The sequence below is a fragment of the Stomoxys calcitrans genome, chromosome 3, assembly GCF_963082655.1.
Source record: "Stomoxys calcitrans chromosome 3, idStoCalc2.1, whole genome shotgun sequence".
Classification (NCBI taxonomy): domain Eukaryota; kingdom Metazoa; phylum Arthropoda; class Insecta; order Diptera; family Muscidae; genus Stomoxys; species Stomoxys calcitrans.
This window is the reverse complement of record NC_081554.1, coordinates 96,910,213-96,938,032: the sequence shown is the minus strand read 5'-3', so window position 1 is coordinate 96,938,032 and position 27,820 is coordinate 96,910,213. Positions and strand designations below refer to the sequence as shown.

The window sequence follows — 27,820 nt, the reverse complement described above, 5'->3', positions numbered from 1 at the left end:
TGTTATTCAAATTGAATTGTGACGCCATATCTTTTAATAATAGGGGTTTAGATTAGCCGCTTATACATACATATAAACGAGGATAGCATTTTTCTCCATACGAACTAAACGAGAAAATCAGCTAAATGGGAAAATAAAACACCCCTAATATTGATGAAAATAAGGGTGCATTAGACACATGTACACCTAACCATCAGTCATGGCTGAGACCAATATCATTCGATTTTTTTTTCGATGAATGGTGTCTATCGATTACCGTTTACAAATAAATGTGTAGTCATTAATTGACAGATATTAAAAAACACGTTATATGCATAATGAAGTTATAAAATGAGAAGTAAAGTATGAACAATTAAATGAAATTATAGGAAAGAAAAAATCGATGTACCGCTTTGGCAAAAACTGTACTCCCTATCATGGCAAGATTAAAGGTGGTCTCATTTGTACAACAACCACAAATCATATGGTTTAATCCGTCATCTTGTCATCATTGTTTGATCATTGTTTTGCCAACACACGCTACAAATTTGTGTGGGTGTGTGTAACACATTCTGTTAAAAATTAAACTATAACAAAAGAAAAGTATGGAAAATTAAAAAAAAAATTAAAGAAAGGAATAAATCGACGTACCGTTTTTGGCAAAAGCTGTTATCAACATGTAAACACGATGTGTAGTATAAAACGCCTATGACATTATAGGTGAATGTCAGCCTGAGAACGAGAAGAAGAAGACTTAGATACTTAATTCATCGGTGCTTTCGGCGGGATTCTGTTTGGCTACTATTGTTTTTTTTTAACAATTTCGCAATATTGTTTATTAAATCAGCATAATTCTCAAAATTTCAAAGAAGTCATGGCATTTGAAGAGCGTATTCATGTGAACGGCAGCATGCTAAGACAATTTGCCGGGCAAAATATTAGCATCATATTGTGTGTGGAGGATAAAGCCGGGATGAACTTATCAGCCAGCTCAACTGATGACCAAAGAATTACTGTTCTGCTTCCAGAATCTATCACCGCATCGAAAGGTGATTGGGTTGAGGTCATAGGTAGACCTTCAGGCCCCACGGCTGTGAAGGCTAAAGAAGTTATTTGCTTAAAAGGCGACAACGCGGACTTTGATAAAGAGGCTTACAATATGATGGTTCAGTTTATGAATAATTGCAAGGAGATTTATCGTTGTGGCTAAACTTTGTTTATTCCTATACGATGTTTATTTATAAGATAATCGCTAAGTAATTTTGTTAAATAACTACACTATAAAAGTTCCGAATTTGCAGATTTTCCTTTATTTCTATTTCTTGAAATGGTGGCCTTAAATCATTTGTTGGCAAGTCTTTGGTTAAGAAAATTTTTTAGGCAGATTGCTTTAGTATATTGCGCTTATTTTTATGATACCTTAAACCATTATTGTGGTACAGGATAGAATAAATTTGTGCATTTGCTTGCAAGGTTAATAATGAGAAGACCTAAACCATTGCGAGCATGTATGCCAATTGTCATCTGATATGGTCACCTATTTTATGTCGTCCTAGGTATGACCATGAGTATATTGCGGTATGTTATACCGGCTGAACAAGTAGTGTTATGAGTATAAAAAGATATGAGATCCGGCCGTTTTTACCTTTCTTGTTTCGGATTTGACATTTATTTTAACCACTTTCGTGGCGCTTCCAAATTCAATTTATTTATATCCCTTTCTAAGCCCTAAAATAATAGCTAACACTTTATCACAAATAAACTGTTCGTCCCCCGGTGGTCGTGTCTATGCGCTAGCTCCGTTTTTATGCCCTCCTCCATAGGATGGGGGTATACTAATTTCGTCATTCCGTTTGTAACACCTCGAAATATGCGTCTAAGGCCCATAAAGTATATATATTCTTGATCGTCATGATATTTTAAATTTTGCACATGTACACATATAAGTGTAGGTCGGTTGGGATTGTAAAAGGGTCAAATCGGTCAATGTTTTAATATAGCTGCCTTACAAACCGATCTTGGGTCTTGACTTCTTGAGATTCTAGAGGGCGCAATTCTTATCCGATTTGGCTGAAATTTTGCACGTATCGTTTTGGTATTATTTCCAACTGCTGTGTCAAGAATGGCCTCAATCGGTTAATAAACTGATATAGCTGCTATATAAGCCGATCTCCCAACTTTTTGAGCCTCTGGACGGTGCAATTACTCGATTTGGTTGGCCTGGCTGAATTTAGCACGCTTTTACTTGTTTTTTATATGCTCGTTATTTTGCAGCAGTCAAAAATGAAGACGGCTTCTAGGTTCATGGAATCAAACCGATAGATTCCTTTATATGTGGATTGTATATCTATTATATGTGGATTGTATGTATTTATTAACTTACTCATCTGGCCCATATTTGTTGTGGTTGGCGATAAATATTCGACATATCGCGGTAAATATTCGACATATCAAAACATTTGCACATGTACACATATAAAATTTTGCACATGTACACATATAAGTGTAGGTCGGTTGGGATTGTAAAAGGGTCAAATCGGTCAATGTTTTAATATAGCTGCCTTACAAACCGATCTTGGGTCTTGACTTCTTGAGATTCTAGAGGGCGCAATTCTTATCCGATTTGGCTGAAATTTTGCACGTATCGTTTTGGTATTATTTCCAAATGCTGTGTCAAGAATGGCCTCAATCGGTTAATAAACTGATATAGCTGCTATATAAGCCGATCTCCCAACTTTTTGAGCCTCTGGACGGTCAATTACTCGATTTGGTTGGCCTGGCTGAATTTAGCACGCTTTTACTTGTTTTTTATATGCTCGTTATTTTGCAGCAGTCAAAAATGAAGACCGCTTCTAGGTTCATGGAATCAAACCGATAGATTCCTTTATATGTGGATTGTATATCTATTATATGTGGATTGTATGTATTTATTAACTTACTCATCTGGCCCATATTTGTTGTGGTTGGCGATAAATATTCGACATATCGCGGTAAATATTCGACATATCAAAACATTTGCGACATATCGCGGTATACTATTATATATTAAAAACAAGTTAAAGCGTGCTAAGTTCGGCCGGGCCAAATCTTATATACCCTCCACCATGGATCGCATTTGTCGAGTTCTTTTCCCGGCATCCTTCTTAGGCAAAACAGGATATAAGAAAAGATTTGCTCTGCTATTAGAGAGATATCAAGATATGGTCCGGTTTGGACCACAATTAAATTATATGTTGGAGACCTGTGTAAAATGTCAGCCAATTCGAATAAGAATTGCGCCCTTTGGGGGCTCAAGAAGTAAAATAGAGAGATCGATTTGTATGGGAGCTGTATCGGACTATAGACCGATTCAGACCATAATAAAAACGTATGTTGATGGTCATGAGAGAATCCGTCGTACAAAATTTCAGGCAAATCGGATAATAATTGCGATCTCTACAGGCTCAAGAAGTCAAGATCCCAGATCGGTTTATATGACAGCTATATCAGGCTATGAACGGATTTGAACCTTATTTGACACAGTAGTTGAAAGTAAGAATAAAATACGTCATGCAAAATTTCAGCCAAATCGGATAGGAATTGCGCCCTCTAGAAGCTCAAGAAGTCAAGATCCCAGATCGGTTTATGTGACAGCTATATCAGGTTATGAACCGATTTGAACCTTGTTTGACACAGTAGTTGAATGTAAGAATAAAATTCGTCATGCAAAATTTGAGCCAAATCGGATAGAAATTGCGACCTCTGTGAAAAATGAATATAGTACCAGCCATTATAACAATTTTGAACAACTTCTAGACGGACTATACAATGTATTTGTCTATAATACATGTTCAACAAATGGTAAGAAGTGAAAACATAGTCGCAAAATTAATCAAAGATAATCACAGTTTATTTTTACATAAATCAAATTTATTGACGAATGACTGTTTAGGCATAAATGCCTTCCATGTAGTTCTCAAATGATTTCACGATTTTCATATGATCTGGGCCAAGCTGTGTGTCGGCCATGACGGCCAAACGGTATTTATCACCAAAGTGATGTATGTTCAGCGAGAGACCTACGGAATGAAGGAGAAAATATAATATGCTTGCTTTCGGCATTATCATCTGATATTTATACTCACATGTTTTGGACTGAGGTGGTCTGAAAAATAAAACATCCTGCACTGTTTGGCCCCAAGTGGTTTCAAAGTTGGTACTTTCACCGTGAATTTCGGTTATGGTGATGGGAAAATTCGAAGAAAAATAATTGATGCAGACCTTGGTAAAAACTCGAGGAAAAATTGAAGTCAACATATCAAATTTTGTTTGACCCATAGAAGCTAAAAATATCATAATTTGCTTGCGGCGAATCTCGTTTACGATTGAATGAATTTGCAGTATATGTTCTCGATTTGGTACATTAAGGGGGAGCTGAAGAAAAACCACCCCACCAATGTAGGCCGATTTATCATCAAACTTGTCGGTGAAATATCCCTTAGCAATTGTTCGACAAGTGGTATTGAGCATTTTCGGTACCGGAACGTCTTTTGAATGAGCTTGGAAGTAATCGTAGATGGCACCCGACAAACAGGAAAGTACAAACTCCGACTCGCGCATTTCATCGTTAAAGTCGATGCGCTTTCGCAGCTCCTGGGCATCGATTGACTTGGAAAATGAAACAATTTTTCGTCCAGAATAAGACATTTTTTGGAGTTTATTCATCTCTTTGGAGGGATATTGAACCAGTTCCTCGAAAATATTGACCGGAGCTTTGAATATTTCATAACAAACCCTAAGAAATTCCATGTTGGCATATATCAGCAAAGGCATGAACACCGAAAGTTGTCCAAAATATGTGGACACCATTGTGGTTTGGCCCTTGACAATCAATTCTTTGAGGGCCAACAGTTCACAATAGCAACGATAGGGAAGTGCCAGAACACTGTTGACGTTTATTTTCCATAGCAAAGTAGCCCAAGTTTTTGCGAGATTCGCAGGGTGCATTGAGTTTTGAACAGCGATTTTACACGCATTCCATGACAAATGTCTATCTTCAGCTTCTTTGTAAAGGAGTCTACGTATAACTTGGAATTTGCTTTCTGTTTCGAACTGATACCTTTGAAGGCGATAGGGCTTCCTCTTATTCACCGTTTGGCATTTCCAATATGCTAAGGCCACATTAACCGTTAAAATCAAAAGAACGGAAAATAGTTGGGTGATAGATGTGATTTGAACGCCAGTGGTTCCGTCTGGTCCGTCCAGAGATTCAAATTCATATATGAACTTATTCCATTGATTAATGATCACCCTTAACAGGTATTTGAGTAGTCTCTCAATGTGTTCAGGCTTACGAATGAAATGTGATAGACGTTTACTTTTAGCCTGATTTCTGCTCTCGCCGCCTATTTCAATGATGGGCATTTCCGTGTTATCTCGAAGCATTAGCATTTCACTTATATGCAGATCCTCTTCCTCCGCTATGATCAGATGATGTATTTTCAGAAGTATGAAGAAATGTTCATCCTAAAGTGGAGAGTAAGCAATCATTTATAGGCCACACAAACACAAACAGATCTCCTATACTCGTACTATACCTGCTGCCCATCTACCTCAGTGTCACTGCTTTCGGTATTCAGCGAAGATTTGGTTACCGCTGTTGGTATGACAATCACTTGCCATTGTGGTAGATTTGATGGTATATACTTTTCAACTAGAGTGCTGACAAACTCTTGAATATTGCCATCGTGTACAGGACTTCCCCGGTATGTTGACTTATTCAACAAAATGTGGTTGTTTATGTTAAAGGAATAAATCGACGTACCGTTTTTGGCAAAAGCTGTTATCAACATGTAAACACGATGTGTAGTATAAAACGCCTATGACATTATAGGTGAATGTCAGCCTGAGAACGAGAAGAAGAAGACTTAGATACTTAATTCATCGGTGCTTTCGGCGGGATTCTGTTTGGCTACTATTGTTTTTTTTTAACAATTTCGCAATATTGTTTATTAAATCAGCATAATTCTCAAAATTTCAAAGAAGTCATGGCATTTGAAGAGCGTATTCATGTGAACGGCAGCATGCTAAGACAATTTGCCGGGCAAAATATTAGCATCATATTGTGTGTGGAGGATAAAGCCGGGATGAACTTATCAGCCAGCTCAACTGATGACCAAAGAATTACTGTTCTGCTTCCAGAATCTATCACCGCATCGAAAGGTGATTGGGTTGAGGTCATAGGTAGACCTTCAGGACCCACGGCTGTGAAGGCTAAAGAAGTTATTTGCTTAAAAGGCGACAACGCGGACTTTGATAAAGAGGCTTACAATATGATGGTTCAGTTTATGAATAATTGCAAGGAGATTTATCGTTGTGGCTAAACTTTGTTTATTCCTATACGATGTTTATTTATAAGATAATCGCTAAGTAATTTTGTTAAATAACTACACTATAAAAGTTCCGAATTTGCAGATTTTCCTTTATTTCTATTTCTTGAAATGGTGGCCTTAAATCATTTGTTGGCAAGTCTTTGGTTAAGAAAATTTTTTAGGCAGATTGCTTTAGTATATTGCGCTTATTTTTATGATACCTTAAACCATTATTGTGGTACAGGATAGAATAAATTTGTGCATTTGCTTGCAAGGTTAATAATGAGAAGACCTAAACCATTGCGAGCATGTATGCCAATTGTCATCTGATATGGTCACCTATTTTATGTCGTCCTAGGTATGACCATGAGTATATTGCGGTATGTTATACCGGCTGAACAAGTAGTGTTATGAGTATAAAAAGATATGAGATCCGGCCGTTTTTACCTTTCTTGTTTCGGATTTGACATTTATTTTAACCACTTTCGTGGCGCTTCCAAATTCAATTTATTTATATCCCTTTCTAAGCCCTAAAATAATAGCTAACACTTTATCACAAATAAACTGTTCGTCCCCCGGTGGTCGTGTCTATGCGCTAGCTCCGTTTTTATGCCCTCCTCCATAGGATGGGGGTATACTAATTTCGTCATTCCGTTTGTAACACCTCGAAATATGCGTCTAAGGCCCATAAAGTATATATATTCTTGATCGTCATGATATTTTAAATTTTGCACATGTACACATATAAGTGTAGGTCGGTTGGGATTGTAAAAGGGTCAAATCGGTCAATGTTTTAATATAGCTGCCTTACAAACCGATCTTGGGTCTTGACTTCTTGAGATTCTAGAGGGCGCAATTCTTATCCGATTTGGCTGAAATTTTGCACGTATCGTTTTGGTATTATTTCCAACTGCTGTGTCAAGAATGGCCTCAATCGGTTAATAAACTGATATAGCTGCTATATAAGCCGATCTCCCAACTTTTTGAGCCTCTGGACGGTGCAATTACTCGATTTGGTTGGCCTGGCTGAATTTAGCACGCTTTTACTTGTTTTTTATATGCTCGTTATTTTGCAGCAGTCAAAAATGAAGACGGCTTCTAGGTTCATGGAATCAAACCGATAGATTCCTTTATATGTGGATTGTATATCTATTATATGTGGATTGTATGTATTTATTAACTTACTCATCTGGCCCATATTTGTTGTGGTTGGCGATAAATATTCGACATATCGCGGTAAATATTCGACATATCAAAACATTTGCACATGTACACATATAAAATTTTGCACATGTACACATATAAGTGTAGGTCGGTTGGGATTGTAAAAGGGTCAAATCGGTCAATGTTTTAATATAGCTGCCTTACAAACCGATCTTGGGTCTTGACTTCTTGAGATTCTAGAGGGCGCAATTCTTATCCGATTTGGCTGAAATTTTGCACGTATCGTTTTGGTATTATTTCCAAATGCTGTGTCAAGAATGGCCTCAATCGGTTAATAAACTGATATAGCTGCTATATAAGCCGATCTCCCAACTTTTTGAGCCTCTGGACGGTCAATTACTCGATTTGGTTGGCCTGGCTGAATTTAGCACGCTTTTACTTGTTTTTTATATGCTCGTTATTTTGCAGCAGTCAAAAATGAAGACGGCTTCTAGGTTCATGGAATCAAACCGATAGATTCCTTTATATGTGGATTGTATATCTATTATATGTGGATTGTATGTATTTATTAACTTACTCATCTGGCCCATATTTGTTGTGGTTGGCGATAAATATTCGACATATCGCGGTAAATATTCGACATATCAAAACATTTGCGACATATCGCGGTATACTATTATATATTAAAAACAAGTTAAAGCGTGCTAAGTTCGGCCGGGCCAAATCTTATATACCCTCCACCATGGATCGCATTTGTCGAGTTCTTTTCCCGGCATCCTTCTTAGGCAAAACAGGATATAAGAAAAGATTTGCTCTGCTATTAGAGAGATATCAAGATATGGTCCGGTTTGGACCACAATTAAATTATATGTTGGAGACCTGTGTAAAATGTCAGCCAATTCGAATAAGAATTGCGCCCTTTGGGGGCTCAAGAAGTAAAATAGAGAGATCGATTTGTATGGGAGCTGTATCGGACTATAGACCGATTCAGACCATAATAAAAACGTATGTTGATGGTCATGAGAGAATCCGTCGTACAAAATTTCAGGCAAATCGGATAATAATTGCGATCTCTACAGGCTCAAGAAGTCAAGATCCCAGATCGGTTTATATGACAGCTATATCAGGCTATGAACGGATTTGAACCTTATTTGACACAGTAGTTGAAAGTAAGAATAAAATACGTCATGCAAAATTTCAGCCAAATCGGATAGGAATTGCGCCCTCTAGAAGCTCAAGAAGTCAAGATCCCAGATCGGTTTATGTGACAGCTATATCAGGTTATGAACCGATTTGAACCTTGTTTGACACAGTAGTTGAATGTAAGAATAAAATTCGTCATGCAAAATTTGAGCCAAATCGGATAGAAATTGCGACCTCTGTGAAAAATGAATATAGTACCAGCCATTATAACAAATTGACCAGCAAGACCGCATTGGCCCCTCGAATATATGGACTCCCAAAGATCCATAAAGAAGGTACACCGTTGAGACCAATATGTTCATCAATAAACGCGCCGTCCTATCATCTATGTAGGTACATAGTGAATATTTTGAAAAATATCACCAAGGATTCCAAATATAATGTGAAAGACGCAGTGGACTTTAAAGCTAAGATAAAGAACATGACCATAGAAAATGACGAAGTTTTAGTATCTTTTGACGTGGTGTCCTTGTTCCCAAGTATTCCAATAAATTTAGCACTCCAGACAATTGAGAATAAATGGGACGAGATTGAAAAATATACCAATATTCCAAGGGAAATTTTCAAGGAAATTCTAACATTCTGCATTAAGGACAGCAGATATTTTAAATACGATGACAAGTTGTATGAACAGCTTAGAGGAATGCCAATGGGATCACCCGCTTCACCCATTATTGCTGACATCGTAATGGAGGAACTTCTCAATAACACATTTGACAAAATAAGAAAACCTAAGATATTGACAAAATATGTAGACGACATTTTCGCGATTTTGAAGAAATCAGACGTGGCAGAGACGCTGAAGACTCTGAACTCCTTCAACAACTACATCCAATTTACGAAGGAAGAAGAATATGATGGCAAACTACCTTATTTGGACTCGGTAGTTTATAGACATGGCAACCAGCTAAAAATAGATTGGTATCAAAAATCGACGGCTTCCGGAAGATTAATCAATTTTTACTCTAAACACCACAAGAGAGTAATAACAAACACAGCAACGAATTTTATAAGAAGAGTATTTAGCATTAGTGATCCAGACTTTCATCCTGACAATGAGAGGAAAATAAAGGCAATTCTTAGAGCCAACGACTTCCCTAATTGGACAATTAATTCACTATTAGGCAAGGCCAAGGAACGTCTTGGAAAAATCATAGACGGAGAGCAGCCTACAAAAGAAAAATTTATAAATCGCTAACATACATACAAGGATTCTCCGAAAGATTTGGCAAATCAAATCTATACGACAAGGACAAATACCATCTCGCATTAAAAACAGGCAAAACTGTGAATGAATTATTCAGCAAGACAAAATGTAAAATTAAAAATGAGGAAAAATCAAACGTGGTATATAAAATTAGATGTAACGGCGACAAGTCCAATATATGCCCGATGGCATATATTGGCACTACCATGACGAAATTGAAAACTAGGTTATCTGCACATAAATCTGACCAAAAAGCCAATAATAGACCAATCGAGCAGAAAACTGCACTAGCAGCCCACTGTGCATTGACTGGTCATAAGCCAAACCTCAACGATGTGGACATCTTAGCTCAAGAGAATAATTACAAACGAAGATTCACTCTCGAGATGTTGCATATCATCGACTTACCGCCTGACGAGAGAATGAATTTCAAGAAAGATATAGAAAGCTGCGCGAAGGTATACCGCCACACAGTCAACAAGCACAGCAGAAGAGAACATTTAGTTGCCAACAGACAATAGTTCGTGTAACAACTCATTAAATGTAATAGGAATTAAAGTTTCTTAAAAATTATTGTTTTTCTGTTTTTATTGTGTGATTCGTTTTTACTAAAATTTGTGTTTTTCTGTTTTTTTATTTAAATACAACTAGCCTTGAAAATGGTAGACGGAGTCTACCGAAATATTGGAGAAAAATAAAAGAAAAAAACCTTAAATATTTGTGTTTTAATGGACCTATAGCCGATACAATACAACAAAATTACAAGAATTTTAAACCAGGTCAACAATACCCTAACAGAATTTTGAACAACTTCTAGACGGACTATACAATGTATTTGTCTATAATACATGTTCAACAAATGGTAAGAAGTGAAAACATAGTCGCAAAATTAATCAAAGATAATCACAGTTTATTTTTACATAAATCAAATTTATTGACGAATGACTGTTTAGGCATAAATGCCTTCCATGTAGTTCTCAAATGATTTCACGATTTTCATATGATCTGGGCCAAGCTGTGTGTCGGCCATGACGGCCAAACGGTATTTATCACCAAAGTGATGTATGTTCAGCGAGAGACCTACGGAATGAAGGAGAAAATATAATATGCTTGCTTTCGGCATTATCATCTGATATTTATACTCACATGTTTTGGACTGAGGTGGTCTGAAAAATAAAACATCCTGCACTGTTTGGCCCCAAGTGGTTTCAAAGTTGGTACTTTCACCGTGAATTTCGGTTATGGTGATGGGAAAATTCGAAGAAAAATAATTGATGCAGACCTTGGTAAAAACTCGAGGAAAAATTGAAGTCAACATATCAAATTTTGTTTGACCCATAGAAGCTAAAAATATCATAATTTGCTTGCGGCGAATCTCGTTTACGATTGAATGAATTTGCAGTATATGTTCTCGATTTGGTACATTAAGGGGGAGCTGAAGAAAAACCACCCCACCAATGTAGGCCGATTTATCATCAAACTTGTCGGTGAAATATCCCTTAGCAATTGTTCGACAAGTGGTATTGAGCATTTTCGGTACCGGAACGTCTTTTGAATGAGCTTGGAAGTAATCGTAGATGGCACCCGACAAACAGGAAAGTACAAACTCCGACTCGCGCATTTCATCGTTAAAGTCGATGCGCTTTCGCAGCTCCTGGGCATCGATTGACTTGGAAAATGAAACAATTTTTCGTCCAGAATAAGACATTTTTTGGAGTTTATTCATCTCTTTGGAGGGATATTGAACCAGTTCCTCGAAAATATTGACCGGAGCTTTGAATATTTCATAACAAACCCTAAGAAATTCCATGTTGGCATATATCAGCAAAGGCATGAACACCGAAAGTTGTCCAAAATATGTGGACACCATTGTGGTTTGGCCCTTGACAATCAATTCTTTGAGGGCCAACAGTTCACAATAGCAACGATAGGGAAGTGCCAGAACACTGTTGACGTTTATTTTCCATAGCAAAGTAGCCCAAGTTTTTGCGAGATTCGCAGGGTGCATTGAGTTTTGAACAGCGATTTTACACGCATTCCATGACAAATGTCTATCTTCAGCTTCTTTGTAAAGGAGTCTACGTATAACTTGGAATTTGCTTTCTGTTTCGAACTGATACCTTTGAAGGCGATAGGGCTTCCTCTTATTCACCGTTTGGCATTTCCAATATGCTAAGGCCACATTAACCGTTAAAATCAAAAGAACGGAAAATAGTTGGGTGATAGATGTGATTTGAACGCCAGTGGTTCCGTCTGGTCCGTCCAGAGATTCAAATTCATATATGAACTTATTCCATTGATTAATGATCACCCTTAACAGGTATTTGAGTAGTCTCTCAATGTGTTCAGGCTTACGAATGAAATGTGATAGACGTTTACTTTTAGCCTGATTTCTGCTCTCGCCGCCTATTTCAATGATGGGCATTTCCGTGTTATCTCGAAGCATTAGCATTTCACTTATATGCAGATCCTCTTCCTCCGCTATGATCAGATGATGTATTTTCAGAAGTATGAAGAAATGTTCATCCTAAAGTGGAGAGTAAGCAATCATTTATAGGCCACACAAACACAAACAGATCTCCTATACTCGTACTATACCTGCTGCCCATCTACCTCAGTGTCACTGCTTTCGGTATTCAGCGAAGATTTGGTTACCGCTGTTGGTATGACAATCACTTGCCATTGTGGTAGATTTGATGGTATATACTTTTCAACTAGAGTGCTGACAAACTCTTGAATATTGCCATCGTGTACAGGACTTCCCCGGTATGTTGACTTATTCAACAAAATGTGGTTGTTTATGTTAAACGAACTGTAACAAATTTCAATTATTATTCCTTTCTTTTTGATAAATGAAGTGGAGAAATACCCTATCTTACCTGTTGTCAATTACCCAGCCATAGTGGCCCCAGCATTTCATCAGTTTCTGTCGGAGCTTTGGGAATTTTAAATATCCAGCTTTTTCTCGAACTTCAGTCAAATGGTCCTCATAGTGTTTTTTAATGGCCTCAAAATCGCATGGGCCTCTTATCTGTAGAAGAAAACTGAAAATTCCAGCATTGCGTTGTGTATCGATGAACGATCGGATCTTCTTCGTTCTAGATATTTCCAATTCCGGATATTTTATGGAGAGAATGTAATGGACCAAAGCATTACAATAGTGGACACCTATGACAAATGGAAAGGTCGTTAATCGTCTTTAAGATTCAGCTTGATGTCTTAAAATTTATTTGATATAATAATACATCCGTAAATTTGCTTAAATATGATTCAGTTTAACCTTTAACTGGCTACATGACGATAAATTTTACCCTCATCCCATTTTTGTTTAACAACTTCATTTTTTCTCAATCTTGCATTTCTCAATACCGTGCTGGTGTAAAATTTACCATACGTCGACGTTTGTGCCATTTTTTCTTTGAAACATTTTTACCACCACCTCGCTATTATGGTGTGTATTTAGAAGAAAATAAAGTACCCCACGTCAAGTTTCAAAGAGTAAATTAGGGGGTCCGTTTGTTTGGGAGCTATATCAGATTATGAACCGATTTGAAACGTAATTGGCATTAATGTTGGCAGTCTTGCCGGAAGTCATCGTACAACATTTCAGCCAAATCGAAAAATAATAGCGCCCTCTAGAGGCTCAAAAAGTCAAATCGAGAGATCAGTTTAAATGGGAGCTATATCAAGTTATAAGCCGATTTAGGTCATACTAAGCATGAATGTTGGCAGTAATGACAAAACACCGCGTGCGAGATTTCGGCCAAAATCGGACAATAAATTCGCTATCTAGGGGCTCGAGAAGTCAAATCGGGAGATCGGAGCTATATCGGGTTATGAATCGGTTCATAACCGTAATTAGCATATATGTTGAAAGACATAACCGAAGTCGATATAGTCAAATCGGGGGATTGGTTTATACGGGAGCTACATACTATATCGGGTTATGGCCCGATTTGGCTCAAAATTGGAGCATGTGTTGACAGTCATAATAGAGTAAACGCCACATCGGCTAAAAATTGCCCCCTCCAGTGACATATATGTGTAGAGTGCAGTGCCCAATAACAGGACATGACAAGATTTAGTGGACCTGAGTTTTTTAAGACAAAACATGAATTTCACTTATTTATTTTTCAATCATAAGTACAGAGAGTGAACTTAACAAATGTAATGTTTGATACGAATTATATTATATTTTGTTGTAGTTTTGTTTCTTTAAAATTTAGTGTTTTTTGTTAATTAAAATAAGGCTCGTGCACCCAGAAAACAGATTTCTTGTCTCAACCAAATTTTTTGCCAACCGCATCTTTTCAGTTGGGACAACCGTATTGAGTAATCTCCGATCTTCGGGAAAACAATCCGAATCAGGCATAAGTTTATCAAAAATTATTAGTAATTATGTGTAAACAAATTGTCATATATGCATGGGGGCCACCGTAGCTCAGAGGTTAGTATGGCCGCCACTGACGCTGAACGTCTGGCTTCAAATCCCGGGGAGAACATCAGAAAGAACTTTTCATCGGCGGTTTCCCCTCCTAATGCTGTCGAAAGAGGTAATAACCTTAGGTTAACTGCCGTGTAAACTTCTCTTCTAAGTGGTGTTACTCTGCGGAAGCCTTTCTTACACGGAATTAAAAAGTAGATTCCTCCCCCTTACCCTAATTTTCAGAAACGCAAGATCTCGGAGATAAGTGGTGCGATTTAAGCGAAATTTTGTGTACTCTGTTATAGTAACCTAAAAACAAAAATTTGGCATCCAAATTTCGGATGGGGTACCTGGGGGGCCGCCCCAACCACAAAACCAAAAAAATTTATATAGATAAACCAATCACGACAATATAGGACTCAAATGAAAGGTTTTTAAGATTAGAAAACGTATCTGATATCTAATTGTCTGACCAAGTGTTTGGGAGACCACCCCAACCCAACAGCACGAATTTGATATCAATATTCGGGAAAGTGTCTATGGGGCCACCCCACCTTCATAACACCACCCATATAGGAAGTATTTGCTGACCATTGCAATATGGGGCTCAACTACGAGGTATTTTCAAGTAGAACAGGAATATGATATATGCTTTTAAGGCAAGTCAATGTGTGGCCGCCCTACTCCCAAAACACCCCTAAACTGCTCATGTTTGCCGACTATGGAAATATGGGGCTTAAATGAAAGGTATTTGAGAGTAGACCACGAATCTGATATCAACATTCCGGATCAACTGTCTAGGGGACGCCCCACCAACAATCCCAAAATAGGACGTATTTGCTCACCAATAAAGTTTGGGTCTTCAAGCATTGGAGCTCGATATTGATAGTTTTTCGGGCCCATACCCTAAACCAGATATAATAGCTGACTTTCGCAATAACGGGTTTAAATGGAAGGTATTTGAGATAAGAAAAAGAATTTGATATCTATTTTCGAGGTCAATGCAAATATGGGACTCAAATAAATGATATATAGATAGATGAGAATAGAGCCCGATGGTCATATATTTTCAGGGCTTTGCGTTTTACTGACCATCGCAATATGTGACTCAAATAAAGGTATTTGGAAGTCGAATACGAATATCTAAATGTGGGACCATGTATTTGGGACACCGCTCTTTCCCCATAAATCCCCCAAAGGTAAAAATTTGCCAACCATGCCAATATGGCTCAAATGAAAGGTATTTGAGATTAGAAAACTAATTTGATAACCAATTTTGGGGCCAAGTGTTTGGGGAACGCCTCACCCTATAAACTCTACTTAAATCAATGGCAATATGGGGTTTAAATAAATGGTATTTTAGACAAGGGCACAGGGCCAAGTGTCTAGGGGACACCCTCATCCCTGAAAACATTCCTAAATCGGACATCATTAGAATATCGGAGGAAATAAAGTCTTTCTATAATGGCATTAAACCCTCCGAGCGAATTCGTGGTCCAATAAAGATCATATGGGAGTCGGATAAAGGCACTTATATTGTTATATTGTTAGTCAAGCGATATGCATATATTGGGTTGCCCAAAAAGTAATTGTCGGTAATATAGTAGTAATATAGTCGGCGTTGACAAATTTTTTCAACGGCTTGTGACTCTGTAATTGCATTCTTTCTTCTGTCAGTTATCTGCTGTTACTTGTAGCTTGCTTTAGAAAAAAAGTGCGCGAAATTTTGTTTACATTTGTTTGTTTGGCGTCAATTTTAATATGGGTACCACATGTATTGAAAGAAATTCATTTAACAAACCGAATCAACGCTTGTGATATGCACCTTAAACGCAATGAATTCGACCCGTTTTTAAAACGTATCATAACTGGAGATGAAAAATGGATTGTTTACAACAACGTTAGTCGAAAACGATCATGGTCCAAGCATGCTGAACCAGCTCAAACCACTTCAAAGGCTGATATCCACCAAAAGAAGGTTATGCTGTCTGTTTGGTGGGATTGGAAGGGTGTGGTATATTTTGAGCTGCTTCCAGGGAACCAAACGATTAATTCGGATGTTTACTGTCAACAATTGGACAAATTGAATACAGCCATCAAGGAGAAGCGACCAGAATTGGTCAATCGTAAAGGTGTCATATTCCACCAGGACAACGCTAGACCGCACACATCTTTGGTCACTCGCCAAAAACTGAGTGAGCTTGGCTGGGAACTTTTGATGCATCCACCATATAGCCCTGACCTTGCACCATCAGACTACCATTTATTTCGATCTTTGCAGAACTCCTTAAATGGTAAAACTTTCGGCAATAATGAGGCTATAAAATCGCACTTGGTTCAGTTTTTTGCAGATAAAGACCAGAAGTTCTATGAGCGTGGAATACTAAATTTGCCAGGAAGATGGCAAAAGGTTATCGAACAAAATGGCAATTATATATTTGATAAAAGTTCATTCTAAGTTTTATTAAAAATGCATTTACTTTCTTTTAAAAATCCGCAATTACTTTTTAGGCAACCCAATACTATTTAGCATGGTATTTCACTAAAAGCTGTATTTCGTAGCATGGTATTTCACTAAAAGCTGTTTAATTATCGAAAATAAATATTCAAAGGATAATTTTGTTCCATATAAAGTAAAAGTAGGCGCAGCGGAGCGGGCCCGGTTCAGCTTGTTTTATATAAAAGTAACTGGGGGAAACTCCGCTCCTTCAAATCCTGTCATACTAACTTTTGACAAGATTTTGACAATATAGGTATCAAATGAAAGGTGTTTGGGAGTAGAGTATGAATCTGATATCCAAATTGGGGTCAAGTGTCTGGAAGAGCGCCTACCCCAAGCGAACCCCAAACGGACATATGAGTCGATCGGGACTATATGGGACTCAAATAAAGGATCTTTGGAAGTAGAGTACGAACCTGATATTAAAAGTTGGGCCATGTGTCTAGGGACTCCCCAATCCCATAAAAAAGAATCTTCTTTTGAAGACAAAAAGATGATAGAATTTTCCTTAAAATTAGAATTATTTTCAAAAGACAATATTTCAATGAAATGAAAATGATGACAAAATATGGTTATGGTTAATTAAGGCCATTAGTATGATAACATCTAAAAAGACGGCTATTGTTTGCAAGAAGTAGATTTACCAAAAACCCCAAATGTGACAATTTTTGAGAAACCGATTTTATAGCCCGAAAAACGAAAAATCCTATTTCAAAAACCGAACTGATCACCATACCAAAAACTGCAAAACAACAAAATGTTTTCTGTAACATCACACGTTTAATGCTTAAATTCTGCTGTTCCTAAATGCTTCAAATACTGGTGTATTATATCTTATGTTTTTATTTTGGTATATAGTCTAAATTTTTTTCTATTTTGATACGATTTTTTTCATTTTTAACGATTTTGAGTAACAGCAGACAAAAATCTGCCAAAATTATTTTTTTGAATTGAATAAAATTAACAATTAATATATAGCAATTGATTAAGTTATCGTTTAGAAGTTAAATAATGTTGAAAAGTTAACTTAAATAATGAGTTAAAATCAGCAGACAATATTTGCTGTTATCAGCAAACTTATTTCGCCCACCACAAAAACGGGCAAAAACACCGATCAGGAAAAAATGGATGCCTATTAGATTATTATTACTCTTGGATTTCCTTGTCCAGCTGAACCCCATAGGCTTTGATTTTACTTTGGAATAGAAAGCAAAATATTGGGTTGCCCAAAAAGTAATTGCGGATTTTTTAAAAGAAAGTAAATGTATTTTTGATAAAACTTAGAATGAACTTTAATCAAATATACTTTTTTTCTAAAGCAAGCTAAAAGTAACAGCTGTTAACTGACAGAAGAAAGAATGCAACTGCAGAGTCACAAGCTGTGAAAAAATTTATCAACGCCGACTATATGAAAAATCCGCAATTACTTTTTGGGGAACCCAATAAAACCCTTTCTTAGGCAGGTTAAAGCAAAATGTCGTGTGCTATAATCGTGATTTCGAAGCTGATCAAAGCTTCATCATCAGTCCGATCAGCCCCAAAAATATAACATGCTTTCATCAACTCACTAATTAGTGACCTGTGCAATGGTAGGAACATTGGATCATATTAGGGCACCTTTCTTCGAGCGCAGTAAGAAAAGAAACCACCAACATCTCTACTCAAAGATTTTGCATAATTTTCTTCAAAATTTTCTTTTAAGTAGGTATTGACTTTTTGTCTTATAAGCAGAGTATTGTGTTCAGCTTTCGGAAATGTTGCGAAAAATTTTAACAAAACATCATAATTTTTGAAATTTTTTGTTCTAACTCAATCTTACATCTACATTACACTAAGATTAATTGTTCTTTTGAGCAATTAGTGTTAAAAAATCATTTATATATTTCACATGTTTTTAGCTATACGTTTTTTTATATGGAGATAGACAGTTGTGAAAAGTCGAATAGAATACCATGCACATTTGAAATTATTTCAGTCATCTTTAAAACCAGGATTCACTAATAGAAGGTTAGGTCACATGCAAAACACAAAGTGGATAGGCCCCATAAACATCATTAAGGATGTCAAATCTGACGATTGAAAATGTCATCATATAGGAGAAAACGTAAACAAAGAATGAATGTAAAAAGAGAACAAGTTGACATCCTCAATGCCAAGTACTGCCAAATATTAAAAAAAAAGTATATCGGCTGATCGCTTGGCTTAACCTTATTCAGTGAATCCTGCTTTAAAACATTGTCAAATAAATATTAAAATTGTTCTCTTTTGTAAAACATAATTGTGGTGCGGTTTAATTTTGAGAATTTCTCTGCTATTCGCCACAATTTTAGTGATTTCCGACTACTATTCGGAATACTTTTATCATCTTTTTGGAACTAAAAGCGTAGAAATTGATCATTGAAGAATGGACTGTGACTTCTGGCATTACAATGAGTCTATCAGAAGATTAGTATTTGATGCACTTTAACCCATCGCATCCAGGTATTAAATGCACAGTAGACTTAATTCGATCGCGCTTCATATGGAAGTCTTTGAAAAAGGATGTGACAGAATGGTGAAGAAGCTGCATGAAATGTCAGCGCTCAAAGTACAGCGACATACCAAAAGTCCATTTGGAGAATTCAAGCTACCATTGCATACACATACACATAGATATTGTTGGCCCGGTGACTCCATGCCAAGGTTATATATATATTTTAACCTGTATTGAGAGATTCTCGAAGTGGAATATAAAAGAGGAAACTGTTGCTTCAGCATTTGTAAATGCATGGACTTCTCGATTTGGCGTCCCAAAAAAAAATAATTATGGACCAAAAAAAGCAGATTGAAAGCTGTCTTTTTCGTAAATTACCTCTATTACTTGGATCCAGGATTCACTAATAGAAGGTTAGGTCACATGCAAAAACACAAAGTGGATAGGCCCCATAAACATCATTAAGGATGTCAAATCTGACGATTGAAATATACGATACGAATATAGGAGAAAACGTAAACAAAGAATGAATGTAAAAAGAGAACAAGTTGACATCCTCAATGCCAAGTACTGCCAAATATTAAAAAAAAGTATATCGGCTGATCGCTTGGCTTAACCTTATTCAGTGAATCCTGACTTGGATCGAGAGTACAACACACAACTCCATATCATCCACAAGCAAATAAACTCGTGGAAAGATGGCATCGTACATTGAAATCAGCTTTACGATTTCATGGAGGTACAAATTAGATAGATGTTTTACCTTTTATTAAGCTTGGTTTAAGATCTAGAGTTGTGGCCGATAGTAATGTTTCTTCTGCTGAAATGGTATTTGGAAGTACATTGACTCCACCAGGTGAACTTGTTGTTGATTCAAACCGACTCAAGATGACCCGGATTGGATTGTCAATTTCCGTAACTGCGGAAATCATTGGACTTAAGCCATTAGTCATTGGACATCAGTCCAGCAATAGAGATACGTGAATGATGCACTGAAGACGTGTCAATACGTCTTTTGGCGGTTTGATGTGGTCAATAAACCTTTGCAAGTCCCATATGATGCACCGTATAAAAATATGTCAAAAAACGACAACATTTTCAAGATTCTTTAAGACGGTTAGTTTCCAATGATAGACTCAAGCCGTACACTTGCAAGAAGCATACATCCTGTCCTAAGAGGTTGTTAAGGAAAGCAGCAAAGAAGGTTCGTTTCCCTGATTAACAACGCTGAAGGAGGAGTACTGTGGTGATTTCTGAACAATCATACCAAAACATTTCTTAGCCTGATTTTAAGTAGGCTATGATTTTTTCCTTATTTTATGATGTGTTCCAGCTAAAGAAAATTTTAATCATGCTTGCTTTGATATTTTCTTTTGTTTATTGTAACCTAAATGGTATTGAAATTATTTCAGTCATCTTTCAAAATTTGGGAAACAAACATTAGAATTGTTCTCAGCGGCCGTAATGCACAAGCCATCGTTTGAATCCGGCTTAGTTTTGAACTGTAGCAGGACTTTTAAAGTGCCGACCACCAGACCACAACATTATAGATCTCACAACTACAGTATACAACCAGTGCAACCCTCGAACTATTGCCAATAGCTCTCTTGCAGGTCCATAGGCCAGAGCTTCCTTTCTTGGCTGTCCAAAATGTTGGATTTGAAGTTCAAATTCCTGTCTCGCAAACACTGTCTGCTGATATTAAATTAAACATTTTAAACTTTTGAATAAATCTATACACAATTTTTTAAATTCCAAACAAGAATTGAGGCATTTGCTATAGCTTAATAAAAAAATTGTCAATTTAAGGTATTCATTTATTGTTTAAAAGCATAAATATTATAGTAGTAGTTTTTTTGTTTGCTTATGTAAACTGGTTCAAAAGCAAAAAAAAAAACATGTAAGATCGTGCTAAGTTCGGCCGGGCCGAATCTTATATACCCTTCACGCGCGGTATCTCTTTTTAGGCAAACAAAAAATATTGAAAAAGATGTGTTATGCTATTGGAGCTATATCAAGTTATAGTCCGATTCGGACCATAAATGAATGCTGAACATTGTAGAAGTCAATGTGCAATATTTCATTTCATTCGTATTGCGCCTTGTAGGGGCTCGAGAAGCAAAATCGGGAGATCGGTTTATATGGGAGCTGCATTAAGCTATTGATCGATGTAGAAGGTCATGAGAGAAGCCGTTGTACAAAATTTCTTCCAAATCGGATGAGAACTGCGCCCTCTAGAGGCTCAAGAAGTCAAGATCCCAGATCAGTTTATATGGCAGCTTTATCAGGTTATGTACCGATTTGCGCCATACTTAGTTGTTGGAAGTCATAACAAAGCACCTCATGCAAAATTTCAGCCAAATCGGATGAGAATTGCCCGCTCTATTGGCTCAAGAAGTCAAGATCTGAGATCGGTTTATATGACAGCTTTACCAGATTATTAACCGATTCAAATCATACTTAGCACAGTTATTGGAAATAATAGCAAAACACTACGTGCAAAATTTCAAATCTGACAAGAATTGCGCCCTCAAGAGGCTCAAGAATTCAAGACCCAAAATCGGTTTGTATGGCAGCTATATCAAAACATGGACCGATTTGGCCCATTTACAATCCCAACCAACCTATACTAATAAGAAGTACAATATTTGTACTTCTTAAAAAACTCTACTTTATATGCTTGTAAAATTGAAAGTTAATATGTAATATAAAATGTTTTGAAATGTTTACTACAATTTTTAACTTTTTACCAAAAAACTACTGCTGTCCCATTTTCAGCTTTTTGCTGTTACAGCAAACATTTTTGCTGTTTTAACTAACAAATTCCCCTGATTTACTGTACTGTATCTCAATTATGAGAGCTGTAGCTCAATCTGTAGAGAAAGTATCATTTTGTACGTATTTAATTCTAGCTGTTCATAGGCTGCAGAGCAAATTACGCTATTTCGTACAATATTGCACTATTTGTGGTACCAAAATGTACGATTTGTGAAAAAATCGTTTGGTCACCCAACTCATTAAGACTTTCAAAGAAGGTTGCCATAGTGTACTTATATACCAAAATTCATACCACTAGCTCAATTAACAAAGAATATACCAAATAGTACCAAATGCGATACTAAACGTACCTTTTTCAAGCACTTTCCGTTCGTGCTGAGCTAAAATTCACCCTTTTGTACTTTTTGGTACTTTTTAGTACCTAAACGACGAATATCACCCAATCCCGTCTTATCCCGTGAAAGAAAATGTTGCACAGTATTTTTAAATGATCTATTTGACATTTGTCTTTGGTCTTAGGGTAGGGTATTACTATTAAACATTTTTATTTAAAATTGAATTGTATGTTATGTTTGGTTGATTGTTGCATTATTGTGTCTTTCTTTGATTGCATTATCATCTATTGCTGATAAATATAAAGTACTAAGCTAATATATTTTGTTCCACCGGAATCGTGCCAGCTTATCAGACCGCGAACCGTTATGACTAACGGCCAGCGTTCAAAGATCAAATTTGTACATTTTAATTGTCTCAGGCACATGATTGCTCATCAGCTCACTTGGATTGCAGGTATGCGGATTTTAAGAAAATATAGCATTTCAAAGTCTGTTGTCGATTGTTGACATTAATCGTTATTTATTTATAAATAGCATAAGTAGCTGGCCCGGTGGGCTTCGATACACCCTATATCAGTTATAGACCGATACGGACCATACAGAACGACGCTGACAAAATTGAATTAAGAATTGAACTCTACAAGTGTAAGGAAAAAATGAAAACACGAGATTAGTTTTATAACAATTTTTGTTTGCTAAAACAGCAAAGATTTTCTGCTGTTTTCAAATAGTAAAACCCAAATTTAGCCAACAAATATTACAAATACTTTAAAAACAAGATATTTATACCTTATCTCTTAATTTTAAGGATATAGCGTATTACTTTTCTAATTTTCTACACTTTCATAATCTTTTAAGGATTTTAAGGATTAAAGTTATGCTTTAAAACAAAAAATGTATATCTGAATTTGCCAATGTATATTAACAGGAAGCAAATGCTTTAATAATCGTCAATAAGTTAAAAAATGTGAAACATTTTTTTGCAAAAATGCAAATTCTCTTTTCAGGTTCTGATGAAATTTCATAATTCATATTTAAGCGCATTTATATTGATATATAATGTTTTTTAATTTTTTTAAGCAAAATTGTTGTTGTTGTGTTACAGTTGACCTTTTATTCTTTAGTTGTCGCTTTTAGTTTGGCTTGAGGTCATATGTATAAAAAAGGATATTTTTGTTTTTTAATTACATATTTTTTCCTTTATTTCGATAATCGCCGATTATCTTCCTCAGAGAATGACTGCTTTTTTGCAAAACAAGTAAAAGCGTGCTAAGTTCGGCCGGGCCGAACTATATACCCTCCACCATGGATCTCATTTATCGAGTTCTTTCCTGGTATCTCTTTTTAGGCAAACAAAGGTTGAAAAAAATTGCTATGCTATTGAAGATATATTAAATTATGGTCCGATTTGCACCACAGTTGAAGTTAATGTTGGAGACCATAGTAGAAGTCATTGTGTAAAATTTCCGCCCTTTAGGGGCTGGAAGCAAAATAGGGTTAATCTCAGGTATCCGATCGGAAACCTCTTCCCTTCCTTTTTTCCTATCGTCGCTTCGATTATACCGCAATGGTATGAGCTGCTCCCATTCTCAATCCATTCTCCCATTGCTTTAAGTCTCATAGCCGCAGTGGCTGCCTCACACTTAATTTGTATGTCAATGGGTCGGATATCTAGAATAGTCTCCAGTGCCCTAGTGGGCGTGGTCCTCATCACTACGCCTATGCCAAGACACGTGTTCTCTGAACTTGTTGTATGGTCCTTATATTGCACTTTTCCTCCATAGCAGTCCAACCAACACGCTCCTGTAGAGCCAGTGGACTATTCTAGGATTAAGGCCTCATTTCGAGCCTACGGCTACGTCTACATAGTGAAGATCATTAAATTTCACAATTTTTGTTTGTTTCTCTTTCGAGACGAGCTCAATGATCGGAGAGTTTCTTTGCAAATGGAAAAGGAAAGCCAGAGATAGCAACACACACCGACCACTATGGGACGCTTTACCTCTTGGACAGTTGTTGGAAATCATTACAAAACACCTCATGGAAAATTTCGGCCAAATTGCGTCCTCTAATGGCTTAAGAAGTCAAGATCCAAGATCGGTTTTTATAGAAGCTATATCAAAACATGGTCCTATATTGCCCATTTAAAATCCCAACTGACCTACACTAATAAGAAATATTTGTGAAAATTTTCCAGCGGCTAGCCTTACTCCTTAGAAAGTTAGCTTCCTTTCGAAAGAAAGACGGACGGACATGCCTAGATCGACCTAAAATGTTGTGACGATCAATACTTTATGGGGTCTTAGGCGAGAATAGAATATTCCGAATACAACGATATTCATGGCATAAGAGAGTGGACGGCCACCGTAGTGCAGAGATTATCATGTCCACCTATGACACTGAACGCCTGGGTTTGGAGACTGGTGAGAAAATCAGAAAAAAAAATTTTAGCGGTCGCTATGACCTACTAATACTGGCACCTTTCGTGAGGTACTATGCCACGTAGAAACTTCTTCCTAAAGAAGTTTTGCGCTGCGGTACGTCGTTTGGACTCGGCTATAAAAAGGAGGCCCCTTATCATAGAGCTTACAGCTTTAATCGAACAGCCCTCATTGATATGATATGATGATATGATATGATATGAAGATACCCATGTTCCTGAATGTTCATGGACAAATCTGGATTTGCAATCTAACTGATGGTCAGTCTCGAATATGCATCATTTTTTAAGGTGTTGAACTTAGTAGAGTTGGCCAATATAAGGCGGTGGTTAGCTTGGAGTCCTAACCAAGCTACCGTTTGCCATGGCCTATTGGCCTGCCTTCGATGGAAGAAGGACGGATAAACAGCTTGCTTTTGGTAAGGGGACGCTAAGTACAATAACAGGAGTCATTGACCTTGCGCTTTAGACCCTATGGTTGCGAGCATACGAATCTCATATAATGATTACGAGGATGAGAGCACTTGCACTTGAGAGATCGGGCACTTTATTCAAGTCCGAGTCTGCACATCGGCATTGCATCTTGTAGTACTTCTCCCACCTCGAAATATTTGTCTGAGACCCCATAAAGTATATATTCTTGATCGTCATGCCATTTTAAGTCGATCTAGTCATGTCCGTCCGTCTGTCTGTCGAAAACACGCTAACTTTCGAAGGAGTAAAGCTAGCCGCTTGAAATTTTGCACAAATACTTCTTATTAGTGTAGGTCGGTGGGGTTGTAAATGGGCCAAATCGGTCCATGTTTTGATACAGCTGCCATATAAACCGATCTATGGTCTTGACTTCTTGAGCCTCTAGAGGGCGCAATTCTCGTCCGATTTGACTGACATTTTGCACGTGGTGTTTTGGTATCACTTTCAACAACTGTGTTAAGTAAGGTTTAAATCGGTACATAACCTGATACAGCTGCCATATAAACCGATCTCGGATCTTGACTTTTTGAGCCTCTAGAGGGGGCACTTCTCATCCGATTTGGCAGACATTTTTTACAACGGCTTCTCTCATGATTTTCAACATACGTGTTTAATATGGTCTGAATCGTTCAATAGCTTGATACAGCTCCGATATAAACCGATCTCACGATTTTGCTTCTTGAGCCCCTACAAGGGGCAATTCTTATCCGAATGAACTGAAATATTACACGATGACTTCTACAATGTTCATCATTCATTTATGGTCCGAATCGGACTATAACTTGATATAGCTTCAATAGCATAACACTTCTTATTCAATATTCTTTGTTCGCCTAAAAAGAGATGCTGCGCATAGAACTCGACAAATGCGATCCATGGTGGAGGGTATGTAGGATTCGGCCAGGCCGAACTTTGCACGCTCTTACTTGTTACTTCTGAACACTTACGAGTGACATTATGCTCATATTCAACGCTTCAGTTGCAACGCTTACTTTTCTATTCAAAGTTAATGTTGGCGCACATCTTGGCTAACTTATATAGAAAGATACTCCCTTCACGTTTGATAAGTTTCATATGTATAGTTGTTATATTGTATAGATTAAAAAGTTTTAACGTTATAAATTCAGTTTTATACCGTTTTGAATCTTCCATAAATGTTGTTTGCGAATCAGGTGGAAACACATACTTACATATAAACAAAATGAACAGTACGGGTACAAGGAGACATGCCGCCAAAAAGCACAACAGTGTTTTAAGGAAATATTTTAGTTCATTCCAAATTCTAAAAGCAAAAAACACTCTTGATTTTCTTAATCAATCGATAAATTAAAAAAAAAAACATACTTTTCCATTTATTCTCTTTGCCGAACTACTTATTGCAATCCTAAGACGTGTGCCCTCTTTCGTTGATTGTACTTAACTGAGTCAAAGCTGTGCATGGAAGCAAAACCCGGGGCTGTTGTTCGTACTCGTATCTCTTGAAATGGGCACATATACACACACTGGCCTAACGTATTATTTTTTGCATTTCAATCGTTATCAGTGTCATGCTTCTCTTGCAAGTTGAAATTAATGGAAAGTTTTTGGTACCACTGTGCATCATTAGTTGATCGTAAGTTGTGTGGGAGTGTCATATAGATCTATTGACAGTACTTCGTGTTGAGGTTATTCGGAATAGGTTAGGTTAGGTTAAGTTGAAAAGACATAACATAGACATGGACATACACATAAGCCATTAATCGGTTTGTTGTGCGCTCTAAATACTAAAAAGTAACCTCGAAAAAAAATCTATGTTAGGAATTCCGTGCTACTTACAAAATCCTTTATTGTTTTCCATAACACTCCCCTAAGTTGGTTCATTTCTAGTATAGTGTCCTGGTCGTTATTGCCCTGATGGCTCGGTTGCTGTCCCTAAAGATGTTCACACCCACACGTGAAAACCACACTACCTCACGCATTCCGTGATCGCCCGGATCTCTGCCTGCGGGATCGTATTATGGTCAGGCAATCTAAAGCAGATCTCACTCCTTGGGTTCACAATGTACACCCTAGATGACCGGAGAGATTCGCAATATTTGAAAGAGGTCCGCAGACTTTACAACAGAGGCCGTCGTAAAAAGGAGGAAGTTTACTGATGTGTACAACACACGGTCCAGGGAATACAATAAGATTACATAAGATTACAGAGTGGCAAAACATGCCTCCTGGAAGCTTTTCTGCGCATAGGTCGATAGCGTTAACGACGCAGCCAAGATGAAAAGGTTTCTCTCAAATTTCATCAAAACTATTTGAATGATTTTTTTCTGTGTTTATTTTAATTTGGTCTCAAACTAGTTTCATGATTTCAACAGGTTATTGTTTGTGTCGGTAAATTGGTTTTAAATGACTTTTACTGCCATAAAATTTTATGCGAACAAATGGAAAAAAAACTAAGCTATTAAATATTTCAAAAAAATTAATTTTATCAGTTTTTACGACGGGCCATCTACAT

At 37.0% G+C, this 27,820-nt stretch overlaps 3 protein-coding genes and 1 long non-coding RNA gene across 4 annotated transcripts; 2 read left to right on the top strand and 2 right to left on the bottom strand.

Annotated features, from left to right (window-relative positions):
- Nucleotides 1–3,846: 3,846 nt before the first annotated feature.
- On the bottom strand, nt 3,847–5,845 carry LOC131996351 (uncharacterized). The gene is made up of 3 exons (XM_059365954.1): nt 5,556–5,845; nt 4,104–5,484; nt 3,847–4,037 (listed from the first exon to the last, which is right to left on the bottom strand). Exons 1-3 carry the CDS (start codon nt 5,808–5,810, stop codon nt 3,907–3,909), a joined length of 1,767 nt encoding a protein of 588 aa, XP_059221937.1. The 5' UTR covers nt 5,811–5,845; the 3' UTR covers nt 3,847–3,906.
- LOC106089162 (uncharacterized) lies at nt 5,839–6,425 on the top strand. The gene has a single exon (XM_013254942.2). The coding sequence runs from the start codon at nt 6,006–6,008 to the stop codon at nt 6,339–6,341; it is 336 nt and encodes a 111-aa protein (XP_013110396.1). The 5' UTR covers nt 5,839–6,005; the 3' UTR covers nt 6,342–6,425.
- A 4,367-nt stretch (nt 6,426–10,792) lies between these two features.
- Nucleotides 10,793–26,762, bottom strand: LOC106089169 (uncharacterized). Its single transcript, XM_013254951.2, has 6 exons — nt 26,674–26,762; nt 26,520–26,611; nt 12,783–13,071; nt 12,502–12,715; nt 11,050–12,430; nt 10,793–10,983 (listed from the first exon to the last, which is right to left on the bottom strand). The coding sequence occupies exons 1-6, from the start codon at nt 26,679–26,681 to the stop codon at nt 10,853–10,855; spliced, it is 2,115 nt and encodes a 704-aa protein (XP_013110405.1). The 5' UTR covers nt 26,682–26,762; the 3' UTR covers nt 10,793–10,852.
- LOC131995542 (uncharacterized) lies at nt 19,822–21,110 on the top strand. Its single transcript, XR_009397496.1, has 2 exons — nt 19,822–20,041; nt 20,715–21,110. It is a non-coding gene; the product is annotated as an uncharacterized LOC131995542 (long non-coding RNA).
- Nucleotides 26,763–27,820: the final 1,058 nt, after the last annotated feature.